Source organism: Siphateles boraxobius, unplaced genomic scaffold, assembly GCF_051911475.1.
Source record: "Siphateles boraxobius isolate OS27281-9 unplaced genomic scaffold, OSU_SipBor_1 35, whole genome shotgun sequence".
NCBI classification, from domain to species: Eukaryota; Metazoa; Chordata; class Actinopteri; order Cypriniformes; family Leuciscidae; genus Siphateles; species Siphateles boraxobius.
The window spans coordinates 327,501-345,000 of NW_027508975.1; the positions used below are offsets into that span (position 1 = coordinate 327,501).

The window sequence follows — 17,500 nt, forward strand, 5'->3', positions numbered from 1 at the left end:
CATATATATTTATTTAAATGTGCAATAATAAGCATTAAGCTTTATTTATTTTACTTGCTTGATATCTTATTTAATGATAACATTAATTTATATATATATATATATATATATATATATATTATATATATATATATATATTATATATATATAATATATGTATATTACTGCACAATAATAAGCATTAGGCTTTATTTTATTTTAAATATTCTGTAAGTCTTTAAAAAAAACTTTACTTTTTTATTATTATTTTTGTATTTTATTTTATAGTTAATCACATTGTATTATTTTTTTCATATTATTTATTTAAATGTGCAATAATTGGCATTAGGCTTTTTTAGTTATTTTTATTATTGTTTTATTTTTGTTATTAAATCTTTTTATCTTATTGTTAATTAGTAATGTATTTTATTTGTCCATATATATTTAAGTGTGCAATAATAACCATTAGACATTATTTACTTCTATATTTATTTGTTTATTTATTTTCTAAACATTTTCAGTTGAATGCATTATTTTAAAATATTCGGTAACTTGTTACAATAACTTTGATTAATCAAAATAATTTTTTGTTTATTTTAATCTGCAGTTATAAGCATTTTATTTTTACAATTATATTGTATATTTAATTTTTCCATAGATATTTATTTAATTGTGCAATAATACATATTATTATTATTATTTTATTTAAATATTTTTGTAAATTATTGAATTTTTTATTTTATTTTATCTTATCGTTAATCATATCGTATCATATTTCTCATATATTTATTTGAACGTACGGTAATAAGCATTAGGTTTTCTTCTCTTTTATGAGCGTTGCTCGTGTCGCTCTCGTCAGTCCTGCTGTTATAAAGAGGTAAATCCCCGTCGTCTGACACACAGCGTTTGTGGAGTCAGAAGCTGCTCTCCGTCACAGCGGGAGATCCTCGTCACTGACACTCAATCCTGAACCGGAGCGCAGGAATAACATCCTGGATGAAGAGTTGCCCTCCGTCCCACGACAGGATCAAAGCTGTGCCTAAACGGCCCTGACACTCACTCACATCTCCTGCTCTTCAGCAGACACAGCAGAATTATTATTACTATAATACTATATTATTGTTTGAAATAGTCATACCTGAGTAGTCTATAAAAGTCAGGAGTACATCTAAAATCAATTGTCAAGTGCACCGCACACATTTGTTTTAGTAACTTAAACTCAAGAGTAAGTTTACTCTACTAAACAAGGATGTGTTAATGCAACACGCAATACCTATTCCACTGTACTTAGTTTTTTAAGTGCAATCAGTTTGCATGCTTTTTTTAAGTAAGGTTAACTAATCGGATTTTACAGTGTAATAACCAATATTATTAGTAGTATTGTTTCAAATTGTGTAGATATCTATTAATCACTTAGTGAGTTTATGTCATATATATATATATGCACTGCCGTCAAAAGTTTGGGGTCGGTAAGAGTTTTAATGTTTTTAAAAGAAGTCTCTTCTGCTCACCAAGGCTGCATTTATTTGATTAAAAATACAAAACAAACCCAGTAAATTGTGAAATATTATTTCAATATAAATCAGCTGTTTTCTATGTGAATATATTGTAAATTGTAATTTATTCCTGTGATCAAAGCTGAATTTTCAGCATCATTACTCCAGTCTTCAGTGTCACATGATCCTTCAGAAATCACTATAATATGATGATTTGATGCTCAAGAAACATTTAGGATTATTATCAGTGTTGAAAACAGTTATTTACATTTTTATTTACAGTATTTATCTGAAATAGAATATTTTGTTACATTAAACACTATCGTTCAAAATATAGGGGTCAGTAAGAAAAATTTTTTTTTGGGGGGGGGGGTATTAAATAAATCAATACTTTTATTCATTAAGAAGGAATTAAATGGATCAGAAGTGACAGTAAAGACATTTATAATGTTACAGAAGATTCTATTTCAAATAAATGCTGTTGTTTTTAACTTTCTGTTCATCAAAGAATCCTAAAAAAAAGGTACACAACTGTTTTCAACATTGATAATAATCATAAAAGTTTCTTGAGAATCAAATCATCATGTTATACTTCATATTATACATGGCGCAGTGGATAAGACACATGCCTTTGGTGTGAGAGACCCGGGTACGAATCCACTGTGAGACACCAATGTGTCCCTGAGCAAGACACTTAACCCCTAGTTGCTCCAGAGGCGTGCGACCTCTGACATATCCAACTTTTTCCTGGTTAGCGAATTTACCCATGATTCATAGCGGGTTTGAACCAGAAGCCTGTTGTCCTTTTCCGGTATGAAGCTTTATGAAGATTAAGCGCCGCTTGCTCAGAACGCCGAAGTGATGTGCTGGTTAGAAAATATGTGAAATAAGTCGGGCTGCCCCTGCCCGTGCACGACTGTAGTTGGGTTGGAAGTTATGTATACTATATGGGAGAGAATGCTAAACCATAATGAGCGTTTTCGTAATATATTGCCTATTCTGCATCTCAACGCACGCATAAGCTTGCCACAAAAAAACCGGGCAAAAGTTACATTATATATAATGTTATATAAAAATTACATTATATATTATATATATATATATATATATATATATATATATATATATATATATATATATAATATATAATGTAATATATATATTTAGCTCTTTTTCTCCTTTTTTTCTTCTTTTCTCCCTTCTATGTGTACTTGTTTGTATATGTCATTGGCCTACTTCTTTGTAAGTGCAGCTTTGTCTTGTTAATAAAAAAAAGAAAAAGAAAAAAAGAAACGTAGATCTTTAGCAGTGAAAAGAGGAGAGGGGAATCGGAAGGAATTTGCTTCTATATAACTGTGACACGGTGGGTAAATATAAACCACTTGTTATAACAGGAACTTGAAATTTATAGCTTGTAGTATTTTGTCCGCAGACTCTTGCTTGGTTTCATAATATTGCCGTTGTAATTGTCTGCAGATGGAAAGAAACGCAGCTGTTGGAGTCGGAGAGATCCGCGCTTTGATTAAAACACTTTCACACTTGGAAAAATGTCAGTCACTGAAGAAGATTATGTTGATAACACACCGGTGTACTTGCTGTCCTTTTTAATCTCATAATAATTCCAACCAGATTGGAAATATTGCATGAAAACTGATACAATATTTTGAATTTTCCCTGTGTTATTTATTCCATTAACTCAGTATTTGTTTTTAAAGGGGTTACATGTGATTTATTCCACAGCGTGCAATATTTTACAACATTGATATTTTCTGCTATGCTGACATGTTTTGATCTGTTTGAATGGGTTTGTGTATGAAACCGATATTAGATACGGACAGTTTTATACACATGCTGACAGAAGATGAAGAAATACATACTGTATACCCATTGCCAATCACAATTATTCATTTATTTAATAAGCCTGTGCTATGTAAAAAAAATAATTAATTAAATTAAATTAGTATTCAGCTAAGGTTTTGATTACTTTCACTTCTATTAAAAGAAGTAAAAAAAAATATTTGTTTTTTTTGGGTCCCACATATTAAATGGCTTTAAGTATTATGTACTTACATCGAAAAATATGTACAATGTACTTATTGTGTTCATGTTGTATTGAGGTGCTGCTGCTGCTGTTGAGGTGTGATACGGGTAAGGTTAGGGTCAGGTGTGTGTGATACGGGTAAGGTTAGGGTCAGGTGTGTGTGATACGGGTAAGGTTAGGGTCAGGTGTGAGTGATACGGGTAAGGTTAGGGTCAGGTGTGTGTGATACGGGTAAGGTTAGGGTCAGGTGTGTGTGATACGGATAAGGTTAGGGACAGGTGTGTGTGATACGGGTAAGGTTAGGGTCAGGTGTGTGTGATACGGATAAGGTTAGGGGTCAGGTGTGTGTGATGCGGGTGAGGTTAGGGTCAGGTGTGTGTGATACGGGTAAGGTTAGGGACAGGTGTGTGTGATACGGATAAGGTTAGGGGTCAGGTGTGTGTGATACGGGTAAGGTTAGTGTCAGGTGTATGTGATACGGTTAGGGTCAGGTGTGTCTGATACGGGTAAGGTTAGGGTCAGGTGTGTGTGATACGGGTAAGGTTAGGGGTCAGGTGTGTGTGATGCGGGTGAGGTTAGGGTCAGGTGTGTGTGATACGGGTAAGGTTAGGGACAGGTGTGTGTGATACGGATAAGGTTAGGGGTCAGGTGTGTGTGATACGGGTAAGGTTAGGGTCAGGTGTGTGTGATACGGTTAGGGTCAGGTGTGTCTGATACGGGTAAGGTTAGGGTCAGGTGTGTGTGATACGGGTAAGGTTAGGGACAGGTGTGTGTGATATGGGTAAGGTTAGGGTCAGGTGTGTGTGATGCGGGTGAGGTTAGAGTCAGGTGTGTGTGATACGGGTAAGGTTAGGGACAGGTGTGTGTGATACGGGTAAGGTTAGGGACAGGTGTGTGTGATACGGGTAAGGTTTAGGACAGGTGTGTGTGATACGGGTAAGGTTAGGGTCAGGTGTGTGTGATATGGGTAAGGTTAGGGGTCAGGTTTGTGTGATACGGGTAAGGTTAGGGTCAGGTGTGTGTGATATGGATAAGGTTAGGGGACAGGTGTGTGTGATAGGGTCAGGTGTGTGTGATACGGGGAAGGTTATGGTCAGGTGTGTGTGATACGGGTAAGGTTAGGGTCAGGTGTGTGTGATGCGGGTAAGGTTAGGGTCATGTGTGTGTGATACGGGTAAGGCTCGGGACAGGTGTGTGTGATGCGGGTGAGTTTAGGGACAGGTGTGTGTGATACGGGTAAGGTTAGGGACAGGTGTGTGTGATACGGGTAAGGTTAGGGTCAGGTGTGTGTGATACGGGTAAGGTTAGGGTCAGGTGTGTGTGATACGGGTAAGGTTAGGGTCAGGTGTGTGTGATACGGGTAAGGTTAGGGGTCAGGTGTGTGTGATACGGATAAGGTTAGGGGTCAGGTGTGTGTGATACAGGTAAGGTTAGAGTCAGGTGTTTGTGATACGGGTAAGGTTAAGGTTAGGGTCAGGTGTGTGTGATACGGGTAAGGTTAGGGTCAGGTGTGTGTGATAAGGGTAAGGTTCGGGTCAGGTGTGTGTGATACGGGTAAGGTTAGGGTCAGGTGTGTGTGATGCGGGTGAGGTTAGGGTCAGGTGTGTGTGATACGGGTAAGATTAGGGACAGGTGTGTGTGATATGGGTAAGGTTAGGGTCAGGTGTGTGTGATGCGGGTGAGGTTAGGGTCAGGTGTGTGTGATACGGGTAAGGTTAGGGACAGGTGTGTGTGATACGGGTGAGGTTAGGGTCAGGTGTGTGTGATACGGGTAAGGTTAGGGACAGGTGTGTGTGATACGGGTAAGGTTAGGGACAGGTGTGTGTGATACGGGTAAGGTTTAGGACAGGTGTGTGTGATATGGGTAAGGTTAGGGGTCAGGTTTGTGTGATACGGGTAAGGTTAGGGTCAGGTGTGTGTGATATGGATAAGGTTAGGGGACAGGTGTGTGTGATAGGGTCAGGTGTGTGTGATACGGGTAAGGTTATGGTCAGGTGTGTGTGATACGGGTAAGGTTAGGGTCAGGTGTGTGTGATGCGGGTAAGGTTAGGGTCATGTGTGTGTGATACGGGTAAGGCTCGGGACAGGTGTGTGTGATGCGGGTGAGGTTAGGGACAGGTGTGTGTGATACGGGTAAGGTTAGGGACAGGTGTGTGTGATACGGGTAAGGTTAGGGTCAGGTGTGTGTGATACGGGTAAGGTTAGGGTCAGGTGTGTGTGATACGGGTAAGGTTAGGGTCAGGTGTGTGTGATACGGGTAAGGTTAGGGGTCAGGTGTGTGTGATACAGGTAAGGTTAGAGTCAGGTGTGTGTGATACGGGTAAGGTTAAGGTTAGGGTCAGGTGTGTGTGATACGGGTAAGGTTAGTGTCAGGTGTGTGTGATACGGGTAAGGTTCGGGTCAGGTGTGTGTGATACGGGTAAGGTTAGGGTCAGGTGTGTGTGATGCGGGTGAGGTTAGGGTCAGGTGTGTGTGATATGGGTAAGGTTAGGGGTCAGGTGTGTGTGATACGGGTAAGGTTAGGGTCAGGTGTGTGTGATACGGGTAAGGTTAGGGTCAGGTGTATGTGATAGGGTCAGGTGTGTGTGATACGGGTAAGGTTAGGGTCAGGTGTGTGTGATACGGATAAGGTTAGGGTCAGGTGTGTGTGACATGGGTGAGGTTAGGGTCAGGTGTGTGTGATACGGGTGAGGTTAGGGTCAGGTGTGTGTGATACGGGTGAGGTTAGGGTCAGGTGTGTGTGATGCGGGTGAGGTTAGGGTCAGGTGTGTGTGATACGGGTAAGGTTAGGGACAGGTGTGTGTGATACGGGTAAGGTTAGGGTCAGGTGTGTGTGATGCGGGTGAGGTTAGGGTCAGGTGTGAGTGATACGGGTAAGGTTAGGGACAGGTGTGTGTGATACGGGTAAGGTTAGGGTCAGGTGTGTGTGATACGGGTAAGGTTAGGGACAGGTGTGTGTGATACAGGTAAGGTTAGGGACAGGTGTGTGTGATGCGGTTGAGGTTAGGGACAGGTGTGTGTGATACGGGTAAGGTTAGGGACAGGTGTGTGTGATACGGGTAAGGTTAGGGGTCAGGTGTGTGTGTGATACGGGTAAGGTTAGGGGTCAGGTGTGTGTGATACGGGTAAGGTTAGGGTCAGGTGTGTGTGATACGATTAGGTTAGGGACAGGTGTGTGTGATACGGGTAAGGTTAGGGACAGGTGTGTGTGATACGGGTAAGGTTAGGGTCAGGTGTGTTTGATACAGGTGAGGTTAGGGTCAGGAGTGTGTGATACGGGTAAGGTTAGGGACAGGTGTGTGTGATACGGGTAAGGGTAGGGACAGGTGTGTGTGATACGGGTAAGGTTATGGTCAGGTGTGTGTGATACGGGTAAGGTTAGGGACAGGTGTGTGTGATACGGGTAAGTTTAGGGACAGGTGTGTGTTTTACGGGTAAGGTTAGCGTCAGGTGTGTGTGATAAGGGGTAAGGTTAGGGACAGGTGTGTGTGATACGGGTAAGGTTAGAGTCAGGTGTGTGTGATACGGGTAAGGTTAGGGTCAGGTGTGTGTGATACGGGTAAGCTTAGGGACAGGTGTGTGTGATACGGGTAAGGTTAGGGACAGGTGTGTGTGATACGGGTAAGGTTAGGGTCAGGTGTGTTTGATACGGGTGAGGTTAGGGTCAGGAGTGTGTGATACGGGTAAGGTTAGGGACAGGTGTGTGTGATACGGGTAAGGTTAGGGACAGGTGTGTGTGATACGGGTAAGGGTAGGGTCAGGTGTGTGTGATACGGGTAAGGTTAGGGTCAGGTGTGTGTGATACGGGTAAGGTTAGGGACAGGTGTGTGTGATACGGGTAAGTTTAGGGACAGGTGTGTGTTTTACGGGTAAGGTTAGCGTCAGGTGTGTGTGATACGGGTAAGGTTAGGGACAGGTGTGTGTGATACGGGTAAGGTTAGGGTCAGGTGTGTGTGATACGGGTAAGGTTCGGGTCAGGTGTGTGTGATACGGGTAAGGTTAGGGACAGGTGTGTGTGATACGGGTAAGGTTCGGGTTAGGTGTGTGTGATATGGGTAAGGTTAGGGACAGGTGTGTGTGATACGGGTAAGGTTAGGGACAGGTGTGTGTGATACGGGTAAGGTTAGGGACAGGTGTGTGTGATATGGGTAAGGTTAGGGTCAGGTGTGTGTGATACGGGTAAGGTTCGGGTCAGGGGTGTGTGATACGGGTAAGGTTAGGGTCAGGTTTGTGTGTTATGGGTCGGTTTAAGGGTGGGTTAAGGTGTAAGGGAAGGGTCAACTGTGTAATTACAAATGTAATCACACTCATTGATTTCCATTACACGAGAGTAGATGTTAAAACTTCATGCTGATTTGTACTCGGCTTTCGCCAAGATAATCACCAACTAAGACGTAGCTTTACAGTAACCTATGCTTCTCCATCCATTTACGCTTCTTTCCATCTGGTGACGTGAATCTTCTGTCTGGTGTTAATATTGCGCGTCAGCACACACAACGGCTGCAACCACAGTGCGGTCCCCCCATAACAACCCCCTGGATTGAGCGGAGTAGGGAACATCTCTAGGGTCTTCAAGTGGGCACCTTCCGTCCTCAGTGTTTCGTCGACTAGCCCACGACACCTCAAGAGGGCTCGACAGTGACTCTGGCGTCCCAGAGTCACCCCCCTCCGTCCCCCACTCAACTCAGCCCAGCTTACTGACCTCTACTTCCCTCTTGCTGCTGAGACCTAACCACAATCTCACAATCTCTCCGCAACCCAACCATACGCGCCAACCCGTTTGACTAAGGCTGTCGAGCCCATTGGTGCGTTAATATGCAGTTTCAGTGGCAACGGTTCCGTATGGCATACCACCTACCACAAAACACAATATCTGCCCAACCACCCGTCATTCACGCAATATACACAGGAACGTAATGACTGTAAATACTATACGACCAATACAAATAAACCAACAGTTGCTGCTGAGACCTAATCACAATCTCACAATCTCTCCGCAACCCAACCATACGCGCCAACCCGTTTGACTAAGGCTGTCGAGCCCCACTGGTGCGTTAATATGCAGTTTCAGTGGCAATGGTTCCGTATGGCATACCACCTACCGCAAAACACAATATCTGCCCAACCACCCGTCATTCACGCAATATACACAGGAACGTAATGACTGTAAATACTATACAACCTATACAAATAAACCAACAGACCTTTCAAGTTTTCAAGAATTCTACGAAACCGTAGCATGGCGGCCTGTACACAGCCAGCTAGAATCTTTCCGTCTCAACCACAGCCAGTTGCTGCTCCTTTCTGCTGCTTCAGATAAGTTCTTTACTGTACGACGCAACTCTTGGCCACTGAATCCGACGTCTCTGAGGAACCGGGTTGTAGAGTGTGCCACAAAACCTCGACAACCCACTTCCACTGGATAAACCTGGACTCTCCATCCTCGCTGTTCTGCTTCAGTGGCCAGATGAGCATACCGCAGTTTCTTCCTCTCATATGCCTCATCTACCGCATCCTCCCATGGCACTGTTAACTCTATCAGTTGAACAATGCGTGCTGATCCAGACCACAAAACAATATCTGGTCATAGGTTAGTGGTGGCAATCTCAGGTGGAAAAATAAGCCGTTGATCAAGATCAACCAGCATCTTCCAGTCCCTAGCAGCTTCCAGTTGTCCTGGGCGAGAATTGGTGTTAGCACCTTTTCTTGGTGGTTGCTCGCCTGGGCGGAGGAATATTGTCTTCTGCGTGTAAAGTTTTGCTAGAACAGGCGGCAATTTATTGGTCAAACTACGCTTGCCTTCCAATGCTAAAGCCAAACATCGCAATACTTGATCATGGCGCCAAGTAAACCGACCCTGGCTAAGAGCCACCTTACATCCTGTCAAAATGTGCCTTAATGTGGCAGGTGATGAACACAAAGGACAAGATGGATCCTCTCCTACCCAGAGGTTTAGGTTCTGCGGTGATGGGAGAACATCATATGTTGACCTAATAAGGAAACTGATCCTACTCTCTTCCATTGACCAAAGGTCTTGCCAGCCCATTTTGCGTTGTTCCACACTCTCCCATCTCATCCACTCTCCCTGCTTGGCCTGGGAAATGGCCTTTATACATCTCATCCTCTCCTCCTGCTTTCGCACCTCGTTGACTACCAGCTTCCTCCTTTGGGCTGGGCCTGCCTTGTGCCATTTAGGAGGAGCTGAACTGAGCCCAAAACCCCCTCTTCCATGCTGTACCTGTCCCACGATATCCCCAATTTGAAGGTCAGCCTTTGCCTCTACTACAGATTTCTTTGCTGACCACTTTCTACCAGTTTTTACCACAGGGGCTGCCTCCCTTACACATTTGTCGCGTGACTCTGCTAAAGTCATTTCCAGTCTGACCTTGGCACACTTAAACTCCTCGGTTAAAGCAGAGACTGGCAGCTGCAATACTCCTTTACTATAAAGTCCCACTCTGCTGAGGCAGCGTGGAACTCCCAACCATTTCCTGATGTATGAACTTATTAACGCTTCCAGCTTATCCACTGTTGTCAAAGAAACCTCATACACAGTCAGTGGCCACAGCAACCTTGGCAGTAGACCAAACTGAAAGCACCAGAGTTTCAGTTTGCCTGGTAGAGCACAGCTGTTTATGCTCTTCAACCCTTCCACTGCTTGTCGTCTAACTTCTCCCACTCGAACTGTGTCCTTTAGATCCCCATCGTACCATCTCCCTAGACTCTTCACTGGCTTCTGAGAAACTGTTGGTATTGCCTCACCATTAATGAAGAATCTTTTATCTACTACCTTGCCTTTAATTATGGAGATGCTCCTTGATTTAGAGGGCTTAAATTGCATTCGTGCCCATTCAATATTATCTGTTAACTTCCCCAATAACCGATTAGTGCAGGCTACCGTTGTAGTCATGGGTGTCATGTCATCCATGTATGCTCTGATTGGTGGTAGTCGCATCCCAGAAGCCAAGCGCTCTCCTCCTACTACCCATTTTGATGCCCTAATGATTACTTCCATTGCCATGGTAAAAGCCAGTGGAGAAATAGTGCATCCTGCCATTATTCCAACCTCTAAGCATTGCCATGTAGTGCTGAATTCTGGAGTTGAGAAACTAAATTGCAAATCTCCAAAATAGGCTTTCACTAAATTTGTTATCGACATCGGTACCCTGAAAAAATCAAATGATGCCCAAAGAAGCTCATGTGGCACTGAACCATATGCATTAGCCAAATCCAGGAATGTCACGTGGAGCTCCTTCCTCTCCTTTTTTGCTGATTGAATTCGTTGCCAGATAACACTGATGTGTTCTAAGCATCCTGAGAATCCTGGAATGCCCGCTTTTTGAACTGAAGTGTCAATGAAGCCATTCTTTAATAGGTAGGTTGACAATCTCTGAGCAATAATGCTGAAGAAAATCTTGCCTTCGACGTTTAATAGTGAAATAGGGCGAAACTGACTGATGCTTGTAGCATCTTTTTCTTTGGGTATAAAGACTCCCCCTGCTCTGCGCCATGCTCTAGGTACAACCTGCTTTTCCCAAGCCACTTTTATCAATTTCCACAGAATTCGTAGAACTCCTGAGGCACTCTTGTACACTCTGTACGGAACTCCATTAGGCCCTGGAGATGATGAAGCCCTTGCCTTTCTCACAACCTGCTCTATCTCTTTCCACTTAGGTGCACAGACCTCCATTTGGTATTCTGGTGGATTGACAGGTGGGATGTCTGACGGAATAGACATAGGCTTATGCCTTTTTGCATCTGTATGTGTTTCCTCCAAATATCTCTCTAGCTCAACCCTAGATGCTTTTAAAGTGCCATTCTTCTCACTGGTGAATAACTTCTTTGCGAATTTGAATGGATCTTTATAGAAATTAGCCCTCGCACGCTCCTTCTTTTTGTAGCGTTTCCGTAGGCGCTCAGCTCTGCGTAATGTTGCAAGCTTATCTTTTATGGCCCTTTGTAAGAGATTGAGTCCCTCCTTCTGACTTTGTTCCGCTCTTTTCCATTGCTTCCTCAGCTGTCTCCTTTCTCTAACTAACCCTTCAATTTTCTGCTGCCGTCTAGACAATCCAGGAGTAGTTTGTACTTTTTCCTTCCTTTTTTCCACACTAAACCTCTCACTTCCATATGCGTAAATGATGTCCCCAAATTTATCCAGCTTCTTTTCAACTGTACCAGTTAATCTTTCTAATGCAAAGCATAGATCTGTGTTTACCGTGTCCCATGCAGTTTTCTCACAAGCTCTTGGCCATCTAACTCCAGGCCTATGCCCGTTGAGGTTAATTACAGCTGTAATTACACGCAGGTATTTTCAAAATATAAGTACAATATAAAAACATGTATGTACACAATAAGTCCATTGTATCAAATTATTAATTTAAAATTTAATAAAAAAACAGCCCTTGACAAATAGCTGTCTCCTGCCAGATTTTCAGGAGATTGTCAAAATATCATCAGGCTATTTGTCTTCATCATTGCTGTCTTGTTGAAAATGTTTGGCTGAATATGAGTGAGAGAGGGAATGGACACTGATTTATTTGTTCAGTGCAGATCCAGAGGTGCTTTCTGTCGTGTGTACCAATATAAACATTTGGATTTATTATTTTGCTGCTGGTTTATGTTTTTGTTGGTTCTAACCTGGTTCTGTGTGTATTCAGCGGTGCCGAACAGCACAAAGCAAGCTGACGAGGAGAGGAGGTTTCGGGACTGTGCCGACCTCTACCAAGCCGGATTCCAGAAAAATGGAGTCTACACGATCAACATAAGCCCACAAGACACAAAAAAGGTAGGAATCCGATTTCATATTAATACAAGACGTAATGGCACTATTTAAGTAGAGACTCAGGGTTTGATATCTGTGCATGTCTGGGATAAACTGCTTTTGTTTCTGGACCCAGATTTTATATTAGACAACAGTCAATCATACTGTAATGTCCTTTACTGTCATGTAAGATCAGGTGTATGTAAGATCATGTAAATGTCATAAAAAATTACATGTATCGCAAAATCACAAAATTGCACATAGGATCACACAGTAAAAGAATGCTAGATATTCTATTTTATTATTTGCATTACACATTTGTTTTACTGAAATATTATATTAAATTGAATGTACTGCATTTTCTTTAATTTTTTTTTTGCATTTTGTATTTGTTTTACTGCTTATTTATTTTAATATTTTGTATAATTTGAATTATTTTTGGGTGCAGTGTGTTGTGATTGGTCGTGCGCTTCGTGTGTGTTTGGGAAATGTCCCGCCCCTTATCATAACCGCCAGTTTAACACACTACTAACTAACTCAACCAGGCCCTGCCCCTTTATTCTGCGTATGAATTATTATAATGAGGAATATTGTGACAGGTGAGGTAGAAGTGCACATTTTTTCACCTTTTACAGTGTGAATGTGTGTGTAAAAGTCTGCATCTGTGAATATATAAACCTGTCCCTGAATATCTGCTTTCAATGTTCATCCAGCCAGTGATACTGGATTAATTGCAACAGGTTGAGGTGTGTGTGTGTGCGTGCGTTGCTATCGTGCTTGCATGCGTGTGCGTGCGTGTGTGCGTGCATGCCTGCGTGTGTGCGTGCGTGCGTGTGTGCTCGATTTCATCCAGGTTTGATCTTAGGTCTGCTCTCTGATGTTGTTATGAGGATATGCGGATCCATAAGGTCAAGATAAACGTTTTTTTGTGTGTGTGTGTGTGTGTGTGTGTGTGTGTGTGTGTGTGTGTGTTTGTGTGTGTATGTGTGTGTGTGTGTGTGTGTGCGTGTGTGTGTGTGTGTGTGTGTGTGTGTGTGTGTGTGTGTGTGTGTGTGTGTGTGTGTGTGTGTGTGTGTGTGTGTGTGTCTCTGAACAGGTGTTCTGCAACATGGAGTCTGCAGGCGGAGGCTGGACCGTCATCCAGAAACGTGAAGATGGAAGCGTGGACTTCCAGAGATCATGGAAAGAATATAAAATGGTACGTAAAGCCAGAATCCTATCCAGTAACCTCTGTTTGACTCTTCCTGTAACGATTCACATGATCTGCATCTCTCTCTTTAAAGCAGTGCATATGTCCCATATATCTTCTGTGTTCATCTGTGTCTGATTAACTCTCAGAAGAGTGAAGGATAGCCATGACATGACGGGATTCTTCCTAGCCTTCAGAATGATAGTTTGCATGACACATACTGTACAGTCATTGTTACAGTCAATCTTCTTTATTGGGAAAAAATGAGCTTTATAAAATCCAGAAGTCGTAGGTAAAGTGGGACGTCAGTGCTGGATTTGTTTTCTCGACACAGAAACGTAACATGCTAACTCTTAGACGTGATGCGGAATCCGTTGCATACGCTAACTAGTCTATTATAGTTTAATCAAGTCAATCACACTGCGTTTCAATCCACAGATTTTTATGTGCATTTGTTTTACTGCGTTTTAATTTTATTTTAAATACAGTAGAAGTCAAAGTAATCACGTAAATTTAGCTGCATCCTAATTTTAATTTTATTTAATTATATTAAATTTTATTTTATTTTTAATTTATTTTATTATCTTCATTTTTTTTTACTGCTTTTAAGTTTGTTTGTTTGTTAAATAAAAGTGAAATTAATAACAACCTTATCTGCATTATTTCATTTTATTTTGCCTTTGGTTTACTAATTTTTTATTTTATTTTATTTTATTTTAAATAGAAATGAAAGTAATCACAACCTTAGCTCTATTAAAAATATATATTTCATTTTATTAAACACATATTTCTCATTTATTTTTCATTTCATTTTATTATTTTCATATGCTTTTATGTTTTGTTTTAAATAGAAGTGAAATTATTAACAACCTTAGCTGCGTTATTTAATTTTATTTTGCCTTTGGTTTACTGCTTTTTGTTTAATTTTATTTTTAATAGAAGTGAAAGTAATCACAACCTTAGCTCTATTAAAAAAAATATTGTATTTTATTGAAACAAATATTTCTCATTTATTTTTCATTTTATTTTATTATTTTCATTTGTTTTACTGCTTTTATGTTTTGTTTTAAATAGAAGTGAAATTAACAACAACCTTAGCGGCATTATTTTATTTACTGCTTTTTTATTTTATTTTATTTTATTTTATTTTAAATAGAAGTGAAAGTAATCACAACCTTAGATGTATTTGTATTTGATTTGTCTTTGGTAATATATACTGTATAAAGTAATCACAAGCTGATTTAGCACAAATGTTCGTCTGCGTTGCGCTGTTAGGTTAAGAATAGCGACATGTTCAATGCTCAGGCGAAGGGATAGCGAGAGAATTTTTAGTTTTTACTTTAGTGAGACTAATTTTTATTCTCACTAAAGCTTTTATTTTGTATTCCCTGGTTTGTATCTAATGAAGCATTGGAATAACTTCACCTCTCCTCATATAAAGTATCCGCTGCAGCCAATCACTATCATCAACGCTTACATTTCTCTTTCCCCAAACACTTTCCCAAAGGAAGATGGGAGAAACTCTTCATCAGAATGGAATCAGATATTTAAACTATGGAAAGAATTGTTCCAGGTTTTGGCAGTGTTAATCTGACTTTGGATTTTGGAAAGAAACATAGCAACCGAGTGAGTTGTTGAGACACCGATGTTGTGTTGCACAGAAAACCACACACTCCAGAGAACCTGTTTTAGAGGATAAAATATCAACTGTTCCTCTACATTACTCACGGTGTTCACATACTGTAGGGAATGATGGTGTGGAGAAAGCTTCTCAGGGACGATCAGGTCAGGCTTCAAGGGAAACCCAGCAACACACACAGCCGTCAGGTTTCAGGAACTTTACCAGGGTTTTCAAAGTCTCATATTTACTGCTCATCAATCTCTCTCTCCCAGGAGACAGGAATTAATAATTACCGGAACGCAATATGAGTCAATTTTCCTGAGGCGCATATATAACCAGGGTTATAATCGTTAATTAAAACTATAAAACATTTCTGTTAATTAAAATAAAGCTAAAATGAAATAAAATGTAAATATTAAATAAAACTAGACAAAAATGTTGCCTTGTTTGAGCACTAAAATTATTAACTGGAAATAAATAAAACTAAGCTTAAAACTGAAATAATAAGAAATGAACAAAAATTTATGAATACATCTACATATAAAGAAATATGCTTCATTCCAGGAAGAAATGTATGATTTTTAAACATCATTTATTTATTTAAATGTTTTATTTTTGTTATTGTAGCTATTTTATGTCAAAAAATCTAAAGAAAAACTGGTAAAATCCATCGTGCACTTGTTTTTTATGTATTTTTCTGTTTTTTCCATCAATCAATCCATCCATCATTTTTTTTTATCATCAGAGCTAATTTATGTTAAAAAATTTATGTTAAGTTCTTATGAGAAAATATGTACCATGAATAATAAATAAATAATAAAATATTATGTGATGGCAAACGTCTTAAAATCCGACTATATCATTCGTGATTACTATTTGATAAAATCAAATAGGAAAAAAATTGCAAACAGAACAGAATTATTTCCCTGCAGGGTTAAATAATCGCGCTGTGTTTCCAGCATTCACTGTAATAAATGTGAATGCTGCAGAGAGACTTTACTAATTACAGATGTTACTCATTAAAGGTTTGTATCGGTTCTGATACTCTGCACTGTAATTATTACTGTCAGCACCTGCACTGCATTATGACATGTTTCAGAAGCCTTTTTCCAGCTGTTTAGAGCTCAATGGATCCATTACACACATGGAAACTCGTCCAAAACATCTTTTGGAAGCAAAAAGCAGACTGTTAAATGGTCTGTGTGTTTGTGTGCATAGAAATTACACGAGAGAACATCTAGACTCAAGTCATGCACGTGTTTAATTATATACTATATACACAGTTCTGCATATTTCATTGTCATTGCACAAGAAATCATGAATTAGTCCTGTAGATGTCATGTCATAATGTAGAGTGTTTTCTCACAGTCTTTCCAGATCTGATGCAGCCGTTAAACATGCTCAGAAATGGACCAGTGGTTATTGATACCCTCGTGTGTCAAAAATGTCTGGAAATCTGTAATTATTATCTCCAGAAAATGATGAATTGTGGAATTCCATCCCTGTGTTGATTCTATTAGGCTTGAAATATCTTGGACAGGGTTTTCTTTCCCACTGCCTCATCCAAGGCCTCCCGTGACCCGAGTCATGGTTAAACTGACCCGCGCTCGACCCTCTCTCTCTCCGCTAGGGCTTCGGGAGTGTGTCGGCCGAACACTGGCTGGGAAACGAGTTCGTTCACATTCTGACCAATCAGAGGCAGTTCGGCCTGCGTGTGGAGCTCAGCGACTGGGACGGACACCAGGCCTTCTCCCAGTACGACAGTTTCCACATCGACAGTGAAAAACACAAGTACAGGTACTTTCTCTTCTTCATTATTTTTAATGCATTACACAGTATATATATATATATATATATATATATATATATATATATATATATATATATATATATATATATATATATATATATATATATATATATTGATTGTTGTTGTTGTTGTTTTTTGCCACCGCCAGTTCCACATCTTGTCTTTAGACTCAAAGTTAAATTTATGTAAAAGTCAAAGATCTTACATACTTTGATTTTAGGTTTTTATACAGAGTACCGTTCAAAGGTTTTGGGTTTGGTATGATTTAAGTGTTTCTGCTCACCAAAGCTGCATTTATTTGATCAAAAATACAGTAAAATCAGCAATATTCTGAAATATTATTACAATTAAAAATAACTGTTTTCTTTTGTCATATATTTTAAAATATAATTTATTCATGCGATCAAAGCTGAATTTTCAGCATCATTACTCCTTCAGAAATCAGTATAATATGCTGATTTTGAAGTCCATAATATAGAGTGTGTGTGTATGTGTGTATGTGTGTGAGTGAGAGAGAGTGTGTGTGTGTGTGTGTGCTGGTGGGTGTGTGTGTGTGTGTGTGTCTGTGTGTGTGTGTGTGTGTGTGTGTGTGTGTGTGTGTGT

General features: G+C 40.2%; 1 protein-coding gene and 1 long non-coding RNA gene across 5 annotated transcripts in view; both read left to right on the top strand.

The window, feature by feature from the left end:
* Positions 1 to 17,500, top strand: part of angpt1 (angiopoietin 1) — a 98,816-nt gene that overhangs the window by 61,485 nt on the left and 19,831 nt on the right. For all 3 annotated transcript variants that reach the window (XR_013190402.1, XM_077195730.1, XM_077195731.1), the window contains exons 5-7: positions 12,174 to 12,301; positions 13,374 to 13,475; positions 16,718 to 16,884. Coding sequence is in view for 2 of the 3 variants with exons in the window: in XM_077195730.1 (XP_077051845.1) it covers positions 12,174 to 12,301; positions 13,374 to 13,475; positions 16,718 to 16,884 (397 nt within the window). In the remaining variant the exon portion in view is untranslated. The remainder of the gene's footprint in view (positions 1 to 12,173; positions 12,302 to 13,373; positions 13,476 to 16,717; positions 16,885 to 17,500) is intronic.
* Positions 4,780 to 6,653, top strand: LOC143702214 (uncharacterized). Of its 2 annotated transcripts, XR_013190411.1 has the most exons (4): positions 4,780 to 4,893; positions 5,666 to 5,810; positions 5,972 to 6,065; positions 6,615 to 6,653. It is a non-coding gene; the product is annotated as an uncharacterized LOC143702214 (long non-coding RNA). The 2 variants fall into 2 exon arrangements; XR_013190410.1 differs by lacking the exon at positions 6,615 to 6,653 and having other exon boundaries at positions 5,972 to 6,079.